Source organism: Oryctolagus cuniculus, chromosome X, assembly GCF_964237555.1.
Source record: "Oryctolagus cuniculus chromosome X, mOryCun1.1, whole genome shotgun sequence".
Classification (NCBI taxonomy): Eukaryota; Metazoa; Chordata; class Mammalia; order Lagomorpha; family Leporidae; genus Oryctolagus; species Oryctolagus cuniculus.
The window spans coordinates 29,613,827-29,630,867 of NC_091453.1; the positions used below are offsets into that span (position 1 = coordinate 29,613,827).

The following is a 17,041-nucleotide window of genomic DNA, read 5'->3' on the forward strand; positions in this document are numbered from 1 at the left end:
ACCACCTAACAGAGTTTGGGAACCTGTTTTCTGCCAATGGTCATTTGCATTTTTATAACATCACTTACAGGCCATACAAAATTATCAACTTAAAAATCAGCCTTCTATAGATTGACTGAATTTCTCGAGTCCCACCTGTGGTTGGCTTGGCAGGGCCAGACCAAATGATTTTGTGGGCCTTATACAGCCTGCAAACCAGGCACTCTTCACCCTTAGCCTAGTATCTGATGGCTACCGCTACCTCCTGTACCACCCTTCTTTGGCTTTCCCAGCCAATCAGAAGGAAGGCTGCACTTTATTTTTCATCTTTCCTAGCTTCCAGAAATGTCTCTCTTGCACTCGATAGACACCAAAGCGAGAGCAAAGCAAGTCGCGCTTTCTAGGCCAACAGCAAACAAGGACAGAACCAACACTGCATTATCATCAGGGAAGAATCATCCACATTCTTCTTAGAAAAAGAGACTTTCCAAAATGAAAAATGATCAACTTTTGCATAAATATGAGAATAACCACTTTACTCTCCAAGTGAGGTTCCCCAAACAAGGACCTCACATGCTGTTAGATGAACTTCAATTACAAACTGAAATTACCTGTTTCTGTCTCAGAAGGTAACTTCATAAATGTCTATCAACCAAAGTGAAACATCTGGAACAGCAGTTTTATAAAGAAAAACTAATGTTTTATCAGATGGTAAATGATTTTTTAGTGTGCATATAATTTTGGTTTTGCTACTTCACTCATTATATTACCCTTGAGTCTGGAGGCAATGACTGAATTTAAACTTGCTAAACAGTATGGAAGCAAAAAAAAAACCCAGAAAAGAAACTGTCGCTCCCCCATTCGCGGAGGAACGACAGTGGACCCTGCGCTGTTCTTTTATCTGCTCGGCTCTTCCCGGGTTAGCTGCCGGTCCCTCACTCGTGGAGGAACGACGCCGTCCCGGGTTAGCTGCCAGCCCCTCCACCTCCGTGGAGGGGCGGCACCCCCCGCCGCTTTCCCCGCTTCTGCGGAGGAGCGGCACACCACTGGTCAGCTCTCTCGGGGGCTCCTCAGGTGTTCCCTCAGATGTTCCTGGTGCATGTTGTCTCTCTCCTCCTTTATAGTCCTCTTCCACCAATCCCAACCCTGCTGCCCACACGCTGAGCACGCTGCTCTCCTCCAATCAGGAGCAGGATCAGCTCCTGCAGCTTATCAGTGAAACTGATGAGGCAGCTGCGTAGAGGTTGTTTGGTCTCTCTCAGCGCCATATTGTGGGAGAGCAGATGCATAGAATCCTAGTTCCAGTAATTTAGTCTAGTCTCAGTTGCTCCCCACAAGAAACAAAGCACCTTCCTCATTATGTTTCTCTGCAAACCAATCAATTAACTGCTGTTATTCATTTGCTAAAAAGAACTCCCCCAAACCTCAAGAGCATATGTTTCACCTACTGCAAGGATTCAAGGTCTGCAATGGGGACAGAGATCTTGCTTTAAAATAATGAACCAAAACAACAAGTTCAAAGGCATAGCAACTCAACCAGGAGGATGCCGGCTACTCCACAAATGAGCAAGGTTAATGGGTAGAGTCCTAGGACCAAGCCACGTAGCTGATCAACTAAATCGTGGGATATACTGCAGAGATTTGGAGTTCAGAGGCTTAACAACGTACACATACTTAGCCTCCTTTTTGATTTTTCTCACATTTTTAACTGCTCATTAGTCTCTGCTGACTTCAAATGCTTCATGGACAGCTAGATTTAATAATCACTTTTCAAAGGAGATATAATCCATGTTAAAACAAAAACAGCAATTCCTCATTTTAAATATTGGTGAGGGAGATGATTATGGTTACCGGTTAGTTTGTGCTGGTTAGCCTGCCTACTACCCGGTCTCCCTACCCTGCTCCGCCCCACCCTGCCTTTAATCACCTTGGAGCTCACTTGATTAATCGGAAGATCATTATTTCCTCTGGCGACTTCACCACACATCTAGGAAACTCAGCAGACAGGACCTAGCCTATCAGCCTGCTCTCCTTCATCCTTAATGTTCAAGGGTAAAATAAGGACACACAGGAAGGGGCCAGGTCATCTATTTTGACCTAGAAGACTGGGGGTGGGGGGTGGGGGGAGTGTTAGTTTATGTAAATGAATGGGACCCTGGTCTTTTTATAAGATCATCTGAGAAAAACAGCTCCTTTCATCTCCATCCTGGCTGCCAAGATCTGGGATTTCCCTTGGGTGGCTTTAGCAGAAGCTAGCCTTCTGACTCCCTGACAGAGAAGGGAGCAGACTGGCCCCAAGTCCTGCTTCAGGTAGAGCTCTGAATTCAGGGACAAGTGACACCACCTAAAGCACAGCAGGATCACTGACCCGCCACCAGCGCAGTCAGGGCCCTCACTCTCCCGAAGCACTCAGAGACGGATCAGCCTTGTGCAGACCCCTCCATGAATGTATCAAGAGAAGAAACAAGAGCGCCAGAAACCGACTTGCACGAACCAATTCCTACAAGCCCCTCGAGGATGAAGCAAGATCTATCTCCTTTAGGAAGGGGTTGAGAAACAGCCTTACCTGCAGAGCTTCTTGGGAGCCCAGCACTTTTGCATAGAGCTCACAAAGTTTCTTCAGCCTATGGGCAAACAAAAAGACAGAGGTAAATATGAAGAAGAAAGGGAAGAAAAAGTGAAAGAGGAACCTGTCTTCAATGAGGTCTTAAATCTATGAGGCCACAAGTATGAATCGTGTAAGACTGCTGATAAATCTTGAAGCAACTAGAGTGCCACATTGCCTGAATCACTGGGGACATACAACAACTTGCTCATTCGTTCGAGAAAACAGATTGCGTACTTCTTAAGTGTCCGTCCATTTACTAAGCACTGGAGCTTCAGGGACATTGAAGACACGGCCCTTGCTCACCCCACTTTGCCCCCTTGCCCAGGTACAAGGCGATAGGCACAGTGAAAAGTGAGGGGAACAGGAAAAACTTTGAATTCTGCTCCTGCCTCTTTCACATTGCGAGATCTTGAGAAGCTTACTCCAGCTCTCTGAGCTTTAGTTGGACCCGCAGTCTTGCAGGATTTTCTCATTAATGATTTCCAACAGTGTGGCTCCCACAACAGCAGCAGCGGCATCCTGATGTGGGGAAACCTTCTTAGAAATGCTAGTTCGCAGGCCTTGCCCCAGACCTCCTGACTCAGAAATAGGAGAGGTGGCAATCGGTTTTCACAAACCTTCAGATGGTTCTCAAGTTTGAGATCTCTCACAAGAAAGTGTATACAGTTGCCCACCCAATAACTGAAACATAATACATAAGTGCTCAATAAACAGTAGCTCTTAAGAAATTTAGTTTTGGGGTGTGGAGAGAATTGGAAGTAAGCCAACAGTTATAATTAGTCAATTTAAATATGAAGTTATAATTCTTTCAAGCCTGATTTTTGCAGAATAGTATGCTTAAAGGGACCTTAAAGATGATTTAAGAGCTAGGTCAGTGATTTTTTTTTTTTGACAGGCAGAGTGGACAGTGAGAGAGAGAGAGACAGAGAGAAAGGTCTTTCTTTTGCCGTTGGTTCACCTCCCCTAAATGGCCACCATGGCTGGCGTGCTGCAGCTGGCACAACGCCCTGATCTGAAGCCAGGAGCCAGGTGCTTCCTCCTGGTCTCCCATGGGGTGCAGGGCCCAAGCACCTGGGCCATCCTCCACTGCACTCCTGGGCCACAGCAGAGAGCTGGCCTGGAAGAGGGGCAACCGGGACAGAATCCGGCGCCCCGACCGGGACTAGAACCCAGTGTGCCAGCGCCGCAAGGTGGAGGATTAGCCTAGTGAGCCACGGCGCTGGCCTAGGTCAGTGATTTTTAAAAGTGACTTTTAGTATTTTTTTTTATTTATTTGACAGGTAGAGTCATAGACAGTGAGAGAGAGAGAGAGAGCGAGAAAGGTCTTCCTTCTGTTGGTTCACTCCCCAAATGGCCGCTACGGCCGGTGCCGCACGGATCCAAAGCCAGGAGCCAGGTGCTTCTTCCTGGTCTCCCATGAGGGTGCAGGGTCGAAGGACTTGGGCCATCTTCCACTGCCTTCCCGGGCCACAGCAGAGAGCAGGACTGGAAGAGGAGCAGCCAGGACTAGAACTGGTGCCCATATGGGATGCCAGCGCCACAGGCGGAGGATTAGCCAAGTGAGCCACAGTGCGGGCCCCAATATTGTTTTAAATTCAAAACTCTACAAACAAAAGTATAGGAAAATGCCCAATTTCTTCCCCTTGCCTTCTCTTTGTCTTTGTTTTTACATAAGTGAAATAGTTTGACACAAGCACATGAATAGTTGAACACAAAAAAAAGCAAAATGAAATTCAGAAATAGAACCCTGAGGAATACTGATCTCTCTACTTACTACTTACTGAATTCTTTATTTAGTGGGGAGTTAAGCTTGTGATTATAAAGTATAGTGAAAATATGTCACTGTAAAAATTAAAAGAAAATGGGGCCAGTGCTGTGGCGTAGCAGGTTAAGTGGCCGCCTGCAGTGCCGGCATCCCATATGGGCGTCAAATCAACTCCCGGCAGCTCCACTTTCAATCCAGCTCTCTGCTGTGGCCTGGGATAGCAATAGAAGATGGCCCAAGTCCTTGGGCCCTTGCACCCGCGTGGCAGACCCGGAGGATGCTCCTGGCTACTGGCTCCTTGCTTTGGATTGGTGCAGCTCTGGCCATTGCAGCCACTTGCAGAGTGAGCCATCGGATTGAAGACCTCTCTTTCTTCCTCTTCTTCTCTGTGTAACTCTGACTTTCAAATAAATAAATAAATCTTTTAAAAAACTGTATATATGAAATACATGAAATCTGTTCCCTTTATACAAATAAAACAGAAAGCAAAATTATCAAACCAGAAAAAAAAAGAAATAGAACCACATACATAAGGAATTTAGAATACATATATAAATGGGCTTTTTAAACTGGGGCAAAGGGTTTATTCAGCCAAATGGCACTGGTGAAAGAAGAAATAAAGATGGACTCCTACATTACTTCTTTTTTTTTTTTTTTTTTTTGACAGGCAGAGTGGACAGTGAGAGAGAGAGAGAGACAGAGAGAAAGGTCTTCCTTTGCCGTTGGTTCACCCTCCAATGGCCGCCGCGGCCGGCGTGCTGCGGCTGGCGCACCGTGCTGATCCGATGGCAGGAGCCAGGTACTTATCCTGGTCTCCCATGGGGTGCAGGGTGGGCCATCCTCCACTGCACTCCCCGGCCACAGCAGAGAGCTGGCCTGGAAGAGGGGCAACCGGGACAGAATCTGGTGTGCCGGCGCCGCAAGGCGGAGGATTAGCCTAGTGAGCCGCGGCGCCCGCCCCTACATTACTTCTTACATCAAGTATATTTCAGAAAGATCAAAGATTTACATATAATAGATGAGACCATAAAAGTAGTGGGACAGTTTACTGTAAAGCAAATTAGGTATCCCACCCTTCTGATGGCTCTTTTGTTTTATCCTGAGCAAGCCAGACAGGGTAAAATATTGCAAATCAGGTCTTTTGATGGGTTTTGTCCTCTCCTTGTAACTGAATGTCAAGCTGGTAAGTTTTTTTCTTCCCCAAAATTGTGTGCAAAAACTCCACTACCACCAGCCACTTTGGGTTTTGCCTCTCTTGGAGCCCCCCTGCAGGCCACTCTGGCTGGAGGTCTCTGACTTAAATAAATCTTGCTTTTAAATACTTTTTTAAAAAAGTAATGAGAAAATGGATGATCTTACAGAAAAAAAAGTGTTCTGGAATAGGAAAGTCTTTTCAATGCATAATATACTATCCAGAAGCTATGATTTACTTTTATTTATTTTTCTCCATTTTTTAAAAAATTTGACAGATTGCCAGCGCCGCGGCTCACTAGGCTAATCCTCCACCTTGCGGCGCCAGCACCCCGGGTTCTAGTCCCAGTCGGGGCGCCGGATTCTGTCCCGGTTGCCCCTCTTCCAGGCCAGCTCTCTGCTGTGGCCCGGGAGTGCAGTGGAGGATGGCCCAAGTGCTTGGGCCCTGCACCCCATGGGAGACCAGGATAAGTACCTGGCTCCTGCCATCGGATCAGTGCGGTGCGCCGACCGCAGCGTGCCGGCTGTGGCGGCCGTTGGAGGGTGAACCAACGGCAAAGGAAGACCTTTCTCTCTGTCTCTTTCTCTCACTGTCCACTCTGCCTGTCAAAAAATAAATAAATAAATAAATAAATAAATAAAAATTTGACAGATAGACAGTGAGAGAGACAGTGAGACAGAGAGAAAGGTCTTCCTTCTGTTGGTTCACCCCCCAAATGGCCGCTATGGCCAGCACCGATCCGTAGCCATGAGCCAGGTGCTTCTTCCTGGTCTCCCACATGGGTGCAGGGCCAAAGCACTTGGGCCATCCTCCACTTCCCTCCTGGGCCACAGCAGAGAGCTGAACTGGAAGAGGAGTAACCGGGACTAGAACCCGGTGCCCTTATGGGATGCCGGTGCTGCAGGCGGAGGATTAACCAAGTGAGCCACGGTGCCGGCCCCAGAAGCTGATTTAAAAATGGATAAATCTGACTTCATAAAAAGATGAAATTTTATTACAGTATAAAATGAATAAGCCCTAAACATGAACAAAAGAAGTTGGGAAAAATCTGTTCGAGGCACTGGAGGTCCAGCAATGAAACAATCCAGACAAAACTTCCTATCACCATGGATCTTACATTGCAGTGAGGATGCTTTTAAATGAGTGGCCCAAGCAGATCTCCATAGCCCTGGCCATGTACATAAGTGGCAGTGGTAAAGAAGAGTACCCAGACAGAAGGGGAAAGAATAAGTCACAAGTCAAGGGCTCTTAGCTGGTAAATATGTGGCATGGGAATAACTAATTGGCAGCAGTCAATATTGTCAGAACAAACTGTCACCTCCAGAGAAATTAATCCCTTTTGTAGTAAGCATGGTAGACTGTCCTGCAACACAGTAAGTTGTCTAACTGTTAATCTCCACAAGTAAATTTTCAGCACCTGGGTTATATCCATTTTCATATTCTCCATAGCTCCTAGCATAATGTCCTATGTACAACAAACTCAATAAATAGTCATTTGAATACTTGGCTCTTAAGTTGCAGCACTGTCTTTATACGGTAAGATCCATGTAGTTAAGATACAGCATTGGTATTATACATAAGTAAAACTGAAAATCAGGCAAGTAGACAAAAAAAAAAAAAAAGGAAAAAACGGAGGAGGAAAGGGAGAGGGAGGGAGGTGAAGAGAAAGACAAGAGGCAGGCAAGCAGGCAGAAAGAGGCACTTCTTTTGTTACCTTTCTTCTTTGGTAAGCCGTGCCAGTTTTCTGGCTTTGTGGGCAAGGATAAATCTGAAAGACACAAACGAGGAAAAAAGAGGAGAAATAAGTGGATGATGCTTTCATCCTGGTCTCATTTCTATAGCTACGTATGTGCTCACTGTACAACGTTAACACCAACCAGAAATAACAAGTTTATTTTATGTTCAGTGTTTGAATATTACATGTTACATTCCCGATACAGAAGAGCACTTTCTACCTTCAGGGAGTCAAGGTATTCAAAAAGAGATGACTGGCCAGAAAGGCTACTTAGAGTGACATTATGACTGATGTGCTTCCGCATACCCAGGCTGCTGGGCAATAGCAATGAGCCCTGGGCAGCAAATGCCCGCTTAAGGTCACGTCTCAATCCTTCCAATTGCATCCAGTCCTTGCTCATTGGTTTCGTCTCCACCGTGGTGTCTCCTTAGCATCGAACCTTCTAGATTCTGCCTCTATTTCTAGCCCAACAATTGCCTTCAACTTAACAACTCATTCTGGGCTCTCTGTTCTGACCCTTGGTTCCCTCTGAGACAAACTCATGCATGTCTTAGGTCTCCTCTCAAGTTTGGCTACTCCAGTGAACCACCTCTGCGGGCTGGATGCTGGCCCCCAAGACATCTGCCTCTGTGCTGGTCCCCTCTTGAAAGCTGAGGACTGGGCTGGCTTTAACTCCTCTCTAATGGGGACTTTAAAAATCTCAGCACCTTACATAAAGAACATTTGCTATAGTTGCAATATGGTTTTCCCCACTAAAACTCAACATTGAAATCTGATTCTCAACTTGGTGGTAGCTGAGAGGTGGCGGATCCTGTAAGTGTTTTGTGTCTTGAGACATCTGCCCTCATGAAGGAATTAATGCAGTCCGTCCCCATGAGCGTGGAGCAGTTCTCAGAGGAGCAGGTCGTTATGTGAGTTTGGCTGCCTCAGCTCACTCTCTTGCTTCCTGTTGCACCATGTGATCCTTTGCTCACGCCTGCTTCTCTCCCACTTTTCTGCCCTGCATGAAGTAACACATGGCCCTCCACCAGAAGCTGAAAATCTTTTAGATGCTGGTGCCACATCCCTTGGTTCCCAGAGCTATGAGGCAAAAATACACATCTTTGCTTTATAAATCACTCAATATTAGTTGTTATAGCAACACAAAACAGAGTAAGACAGTATTGATATCTGCACAGACTTCACAAGAAACCCTCTTTTAGTAAAGCACCCCAGGTCAGGCCTTTATATCACGCTGTCAACAAAAGATGGCTATCAAAATATATCTACCCCCTCAGAACTAAATATGAAAAGGAAAATTAATATAATGGATTTTAGAATGTTATTGGTATTATATTTCCTTTCAAGATATTTATTTATTGGAAGACATTACAAAAACAGTAAGATTGTTTCTACTATTAGATTTGGAGAATAAGGTCATTAACCCATTAGGCCCCACATTTTCAATTCTGTGACTATTTCAACAACATAATATTTATTTCAAAGTTATGATAAGTAGTGTATTTACCACTCAATGTAAGTCTACAAGGGTGCCCTGTATTTAGAATAATGGCACATAATGGGTTAAGTGAAAAGGTCATTTAACATAGTTTGAGGCACATTTATTGATAGTATATGATGAACTCAACACCAAATAGCAGCCACAATACCATAATTATGCCTTACCCCATGATAGCTGCATAGTTGCCATCAGGTTTGGTATCATCCAGTGTGTAAGCAATTGGAGCTTCTTCCCCTTCAATGATCATGGTTCCACAATAATCTTGGAGAAAAGCAAAATGGAAGGAAAAATGTATCACCCTATCCAACGGCCCATAGCAGATATAATGAAGCACATGTTTTTCAAGTTTAGAAGCCTGAAGGCTGAATACAACATGTATACTATGTAGGTATATATGTATGCTCATAGAGCATACTCTAAACATATGAAGGCAAACCAAACTGATGTCAAAAGGAGCGCTAAGTAGCAAACATTTTAAAGAAAAAAAAAAGCCCTTCTCTGCAAAGAACAGAACCAGGAGATAAGAATTCATCCAGGCACCATTCAAAGAAACCTGATTTTCCTTGATGTTAATACTTGTGTTCCCATTTCCTTTTTCACAAGGAACCAGAATAAAATCCAAACACGTGTAAAAGAAACACTAGTCCACTCCTATAAAGCAGATGGAACTGAATGCTCACATTTTATGAGGAGCCATTTAATTTGATTAAAGTGGTTCTTGATTATTTGGAAATAGGGCAGAGAATTTGGATGACAAAAATCCATAGAGTTCCAAGCTTTCATTCCAACTATGACCTCCAAAGACCCTTTTCATCCTCGAGAACAGCTTAGGAAACAATTTCATTTCATCCTGGACAAAAGTGCTTCCTTCATCCTCCTCCCAAACAAAATCCAATGGTCTTCCTTATCTATCTATGGGTATCCATGGATTCAAACAACTACAGATCAAAATGTGCTAGAAAAATATGTGTCTCTACTGAACACATACAGACCTTTTTCTTGTCATTAATCCCCAAACAGTACAGTGAAACAACCATTTACATTGTTTTCGCTATTATAAGTAATCTAAAGATGATTTAAAGTGTATGGTGGGGGGGGACTGGCATTGTGGCACAGTAGGTTAATCCTCTGCCTGTGGCACTGGCATCCCATATAGGTGCCGGTTTGAGTCCCACTGCTCCACTTTTGATCCAGCTCTCTGCTATGGCCTGGGAAAGCAGTGGAAGATGGCCAAAGTCTTTGGGCCCCTGTACCCATGTGGGAGACCCAGAAGAAGCTTTTGGCTCCCGGCTTCGGATTGGCCCAGCTCCAGCCACTGTGGCCATTTGGGGAATGAACCAGTGGATGGAAGACCTAGTCTCTCCTCTCTGTCTGTAACTCTACCTGTGAAATAAATAAATAAAATATTTTTTAAAAAGTATATGGGAAGACTGTGTAGATTATATGCAAGTACTACACAATTTTACATGACACATTTGAGCCTTCATGGATTTGATATCCATGAAGACTCCTAGAAACAATGCTTCCGTTTGTACCAAGGGACAATTATTATAGGCTATTTTAACAAAAGAATGTGACAGAGAAATGGTAAAAAGAGATGGCAGAGTCTAAAATGTTCTAGAAATATCCCACGTCTCTGTACCACTCCTCCAGTGCCATCATTTACTTGGCATATTTCAGGTGACTGAAGAGCATATGGCAGAAACTCTGGAACAAATAACTGTATGGAAAATCCAATAAGAGGGTTTTAAGATGAAGGAGAAAACAAAGAACAAACTTTGTGGCTATGAACCTCAACCTGCAAGTGGGCACATGTGTGAGAACAGATGCACTAGAGGCCTTTTAAACTACACTTTCCCCTCCTACATCCCTCCCCATTGCCCACCCCAGGCAATCAATGCCCCAGTCAGCCACTAGCTTGAGGGGTACTTTCATGCCACTCAGGTGTGTTGGGTCAGGAAAGACACTGAGAAAGACTGAAGTATGGGAAGGAGATGTGCTTAAAGTCTGTCCAAGAACTCAGAGAGACTTCAGAATACAAGGGCAACTGGTGTTGTGGTACAGTGGGTTAAAACTGCCACCTGTGATGCTGACATCCCATATCAGAACGCCAGTTCAAGACCCAAGGTGCTCTGCTTCCTATCTAAGTTCCTGATAATGTGTCTGGTAAGGCAGGGGTAGATGACCCAGCTACTTGGGCCCCTGTTACCCATGTGGGAGACTCAGATGGAGTTCCAGGCTCCTGGTTTCAGCCTGGAGCAGCACAAGTTGATGTGGCTATTTGGGGAGTGAACCAGCAGATGGAAGATGGATCTCTCTCTCTCTCTTTCTCTCTCCCTCCCTCCCAACCCCTATGTTTCAAATAAATAAATATTTTTTAAAAAGCTAATACAAGAGAAGTTGCTGTTACAAGAAGGCAAGAAAGAGAGGAGAAAAACAGGACAGGATCTGATCAGAGAAAAGAGAAAGTTCATGTTGGTCATGTAGCAATCAGTTGGATGAGACAAGGAGCTGGCACATGATACCAGTGGAGGAACTGCCTTCTGGGTAGAGGGACTCCTTGTACACTTCCTTCCTAGGATGAAGCTGGCCTGTGAGCCAGGCAGGGACACTTGAAGGAAGTGAAGGAACAAAGAGCCGAGAGAAATGTCATGTTCACGCCAGACCTGAAGCATGCAGAATCAGTGCAATTTCTACCACTCACAGAAGAAAGCTCAGGAGTCCTGCCTGTACCCACAGAGCATCCCACCAGCTTCACAGGGCCTCACTCCTAAAAAGGAAGGGCTCTTCCAGACATATAAGGGGGTCTTATCAGAAGAAAGTGAGGCAGACACTTGGTCTAGCAGTTAGGTTGCTAGTGAAGACACCTATGTCTCACATCATAGTACCTGGGTTTGATTCCCAACTCTAGTTCCTGACTCCAGCTTCCTGTTAATGAGAGGCAGCAATGACAGTGCAAATAATTGAGTTCCTGCCACCCACATGGGATTCCTGGATTGAGTTCCTGGCTCTTGGCTTCCGTCTGGCCCAGCCCCAGCCTTTACAGTCATTTAAGGAGTGAATCAGAGGATGAGCGTTCTGTCTCTGTCTCTCAAATTAAAAAGAAAAGTAGAAAAAGCAAAGACAAAAGTAGAAACAAATGAACCAGAGAGACTCTTGGGAAAAAAGACAGTGATTTAAGGAGTAAATTTCCCCAAAAGTACTAAGAAACATCCTAAGAGAGAATGGAGGAGAGACTATAATAGCTATAAGAGGTGATAAAGAGGAAGATTCAGAACAAAATACTTCCGTAGAGACAGAGAGAGAAATCTTCCATCCACTAGTCCACTCCCCAGACGGCCGCAACAGTCAGAGCTGTGCCAATCTGAAGCCAGGAGCCAGGAAGCCTGAAGCCAGATCTCCCACATGGGTACAGGGGTCCAAGGACTTGGGCCATCCTCCATTGCTTGCCCAGGGCACAGCAGAGAGCCAGATCAGAATTGAAGCAGTCAGGACTTGAACCAGGGTCCACATGGGATGCCAGTGTGGCAGATTGGGGCCTTAACTTGCTGCACCACAGCGCTGGCCCCACATAGTATTTTTATATCTGAGCATTTATTTGTATTTGCGATTTTTAGGGTTTTTTTTCCTTATTCTATTCTGAATTTTGAAAAACATGAGCAATAAAGTATTTTAAAATAAAAAACACATTTTTGCTCCAGAATAAACCTATTTTTCAATTCTACTTTACACAAACTTTTTGAAGAGCCCTTACAGATTTAAAGTATTACCAATGCAAACAATAAATCTTTAAGGACAAATAACTTAAAATTTTAACAATGGTTCCCTGGGGGAAAGAGCAATAGGAGAGGGACATTTTCCATACAGTTCAACTATCTGAAAGTTTTATGATGGATTTAGTTCTGTAATTTTTAGTTTAGTTCTTAATGAAATAATTAATTTCAGAGGGAGAGAGGGGAGAGAGAGAGTGTGTGAGAGAGAAATAGAGAGAACTCTCATCCACAGCTTCACTTCCCAAATTTCCTCAATGGCCAGGGGCCAAAGCTGAGAGCTAGAAACTTAATCCAGTTCTCCTACATGGGTGACAGGAATCCAATTACTTGAGGAATCCAATTACCTGAACCAATGTCTTCTAGGGTCTGCACTGGCAGGAGGCTGGAGTCAGGAACTGGAGTGGAGTATTGAACCCATGTACTGCATGTATGTGGGACACAAGTGTACTTGCCAACATCTTACCTAGAAGGCTAAATGCCAACCCTGTATTTCCATAATTCTTTACAAAGCAGGTATTATTCCTGTCACTGAAAATGATATAAATTGATATAAATTAGATGTGAAGGTTTAAGGGAAAGTATAAACAGCTAAAAGAAGAGCAGAAGCAGGGAGACTGCAAGGATACAAAGTGTTGCTAACAGCCAGCTCTCTCCACATGTATGGGCTTAGCATGAAGGGCTCAGGTGGCTGACATGGGCCCTGAGGAGGGAAGGGTAGGGATGGTGAGGGAGAATGGACTTAGGATGACTTGGTGGAAGGTTGGCAAAGATGGGGGCCTTTCACTACACATCTGTTGAATATATATGACCGAACAAATTAATTTACCACAAGGGTACTTCAAAGAGTTCAAGAAAACCAGAAGAGAAGTTTACTGTGGTACAAAAATGATTTTGGAATCTATGTGTTTTTTTTCACACCACATTTTCTGTGAACTTTTTGAAGACCTCTGACATGCATGGATTTCAAAAATTTTTGCACCACCATAAACTTACCTTTAATTCCATTTTCCATGACCTTTTGATATACATGTGTATAGTAGAACCTTGACACTCATGAGATGGCTTGCTAAGCATTTTCAAAACCCTCATCTTTGTGAATATCTTTATAAACCCATATTTTAAAACCTATTAAGAAGTGTTAATCACCCATCCTCACAAGATTTTGTAGGATTAAATAAACTTCATATTGCATTATAAAGAGTTGGACATATTCCATGGAAACTTAAACCCATGAGTTTGTCTAACATACTTTATTTGAAAGAACCGTACTTAGAACCTGGACTAAGGTTTCGTGTCCAGCATTCTAACAAAAACACTTATAAGCAAGTGCATGTCTTGACGCCAAGTTTCTTGGACCTTCTCTTGAAGGTCTTCATAAAGGGAAATGACTCACCTTTCTTCCTCCAGAAGGGCTCCTTATAGTAAACCATGCACTTGATGATTGAACCCAAAGGCACACGAGTGATCAGCTGATTTCTCATCATCGGCAGAGGAGGATTGTAGTGAATTTTCATGCCCAGAACAGGAGGAATAGCACTAATGACATATTTAGCCTAAAAGAAAAGCAACATGGTTAAACATAATTGGTTTACTTGTTTTTCTCCTAATGATTCTTTCTCATTCAACCCTTGTCCCCATTCCAGCTATTCTTTTGTTTTTCATCTTTATCATGTTTTATTATAGAACACTTCAAACACTACAGAAAACGGTGTATTGAATGCAAAGACAATAGCATTTGTGTATTACTCAGCTATGGTGTCCTGCCATCATATTTTATCTGTCCTCCCTCCTTTTCCCTCTCTCTGATGGATTAACTGCAAGCAAATCTGATATATGACATAAATCTAGTACTTTATTTCTGAAATGGATAGATGAAGATATTTCTGAAAATAATTGCTCAATGTCCCCAGGTATTTTTCAGATGACTGCAACCATATGTTGACAAAACAGTTTTGTCAGTACAGGAGAGCCCTGAACCCTCACCTATATGCCTATCTGCTAGGGCAGCTGTGGAAGCAGTCAATTTTTTTAGGTATAAACTTTAGAAGAAAATAGCAATGAAACTGTTGTGATTTGCACTATTTATAAAGTAATTTTAGAAATGCATGTCTTATCTGGGTGTATAGTAGGATTTGAAGAAAACTCATAGCTATTGTACTGATTGCCTAGTTACTTCCTCCTTTACTCCAAAACTAGAATTCCATTCTTCTCTCCCAGTTTCCTTATATGCCATTAGAGCACTGAGAGAAATCTCAGAAGCATATCTTCTTTTTTTTTTTTTAAGGATTTTATTTATTTGAGAGTCAGAGTTACAGAGAGAAGGAAAGACAGAGAGAAAGGTCTTCCATCTGCTGGCTCACTCCCCAGATGGCCACAACAGCCAGAGCTGGGCCGACTGGAAACCAGGAGCCAGGAGTTTCTTCTGGGTCTCCCACATGGGTGCAGGGGCCCAAGGCCTTGAGCCACCTTCTAATGTTTTCCCAGGCCATAGCAAAGAGCTGGATCGGAAGTGGAGCACCCGGGTCTCAAACTGGCGCCCATATGGGTTGCCGGCGCTTCAGGCCAGGGCGTTAACCTGCTGCACCACAGTGCCGGCCCCAATTGTATTGTTTAAATTATACATATATACCAGGTATGGTGTAATAATGCAATACATGTATTCAAAATGTGATGACATCAGGTTAACCCTAACCCTGAACCGGCGCCCAGATGGGATGCTGGCACTGCAGGCTGGGGCTTTAACCTGCTGCGCCACAGTGATGGTCCCCCAGAAGCATCTCTTCTTAAAAGAGAAGCTAGAAGGATCTTGTCAAAACCTAAAGCAGCTCTTATTGTTCCCTAGGTCAAAACCTCCAATGACTTCCCATCACACTTGGAGTCAAAGCTAAGTTCCTCATAATCACTTGAAGGTCATACAGGAAATGGATTCCTATTAAACTTCCATTCCCATCTTCTGTTACTCTTCCCCTCGTTCCTCTTACTGCTGCCATTTCGACCACCTTGCTGCTCCTTGACCATGCTGTGCTTGCTCCCACCCCAGGGCCTTTGCACTGGCTATAGACCCTACTTGGAACACTCTTAGCCCAGAAAAACCGCATGGCTCAATCCCTCATCTCCTTCAGTTCTGTGCTCAAATATCACCTTCTCAGAGAAGCCATCCTTGCACAACTTACTGAAACTTACACAACAAATCCTACTACTCCACCTTCTGATACACCCTCTCCCTCCCCTGCTTGATTTTTCCCATACTCCTAGTCACTATCTGACAGTCTATATAATCTAGCTGTATATTTGATTATGGCCTTTCATCTTCACTAGAATATAGGCCTCAAGGAGTAGAGAATTGTATCTATTTTGCTCGCCGCTCTGTTCCTAACTCTTGGAAGGAAGTCAGGCGTATAGGAGGAGCTGGCTATTTATCAAATAAATACTTCCTTTGGTTTTCTAATCATTATCCAGCCTAACACGGAGCTGGATAACACAGGCACTTGTAAATGCCTATTCCTGCCAAGATGCTGGTTCTTTTTTCCTGTCTTTCAGATAGAAGCAGCTTTTGGCAAAGTGCCTGCCTATGAAGTCAGGGCTATCCGTGGCGTTATTTCAGCTTTGGTTATCTGTGGGACTCAGGCCTCTTCCCCTTGGTTCTAGGGTCTTGGTTACCTCATATATCTCATGGTTTAGGGTCTCCACGAGGACATTTTCTCCAGTCTGGTCAATGCGGATCACGGGCCTCTCCAGCTTTACTCGCTCCCCCAGGAGGTCCATTATTCGCTCACTCACTTGGCCAGATCCACCCACAAACTTCCTCTCCTGAAAGAAAAGAGGACTCTGGAGCGGGGTGACAGATACAGGAGCAGGCACCCTTTGCTCAGTGCTGGGTTTGCCTTGTTTGTCTTTACGCCAACATGTGTTAACTGTTCCTTTTGCTCTTGTGAATTGCGTCCTGCGCCATTGGTTTCTAGTAAGAGATTGCTGGATCATGACAAAATTCCAGGCTTGCTGAGTCACCTTCCGGGTCACACTCTTGCAGAGTCCCTGTCCCCAGTCTCAGGTAGACATCCTCAGAATGTTCTCACATCCCACCTGTCTGGTCACCACCCCTGCTCTCTGAGGGGACTTCATGGAAAATTAAATTAAATATTTGTTTTGCTGCACAATTTTTTGAAAGGTGTGCACAGTTTTTCACAATACACATTTTCTATGAACTCTCTGAAGACCCCTTCATGTATTTAACTGATGATTTCCTACAAACTTTCCAAATAACAATGGGATGTATATCCAAACAGCAAGTGGCAAAAGTCCATAAAGAGAGACAAGCCTAGTCTTGAAATCACATTAGCCATTGGGTTCTCACACGGGGTATCTCATGAAAGCCACAGAGTTGCTATGGTAAAGCTCTAAAAGCCACAACCCTGCCTCCTGTTTCAGCTGTTCCCATTTGAGGGATGACACCAATCTTTCATTTTGGTGGTGCTAGTACTCTGTTGG

The 17,041-nt window shown here is 44.1% G+C and overlaps 1 protein-coding gene across 1 annotated transcript in view; it reads right to left on the minus strand.

Annotated features, from left to right (window-relative positions):
- Window positions 1-17,041, minus strand: part of MAOB (monoamine oxidase B) — a 116,735-nt gene that overhangs the window by 11,468 nt on the left and 88,226 nt on the right. Inside the window, exons 7-11 of the mRNA XM_002719872.5 lie at window positions 16,214-16,363; window positions 13,947-14,106; window positions 8,945-9,041; window positions 7,259-7,312; window positions 2,546-2,603 (exon numbers count right to left, since the gene is read on the minus strand). Coding sequence (XP_002719918.2) covers window positions 2,546-2,603; window positions 7,259-7,312; window positions 8,945-9,041; window positions 13,947-14,106; window positions 16,214-16,363 — 519 coding nt within the window. The remainder of the gene's footprint in view (window positions 1-2,545; window positions 2,604-7,258; window positions 7,313-8,944; window positions 9,042-13,946; window positions 14,107-16,213; window positions 16,364-17,041) is intronic.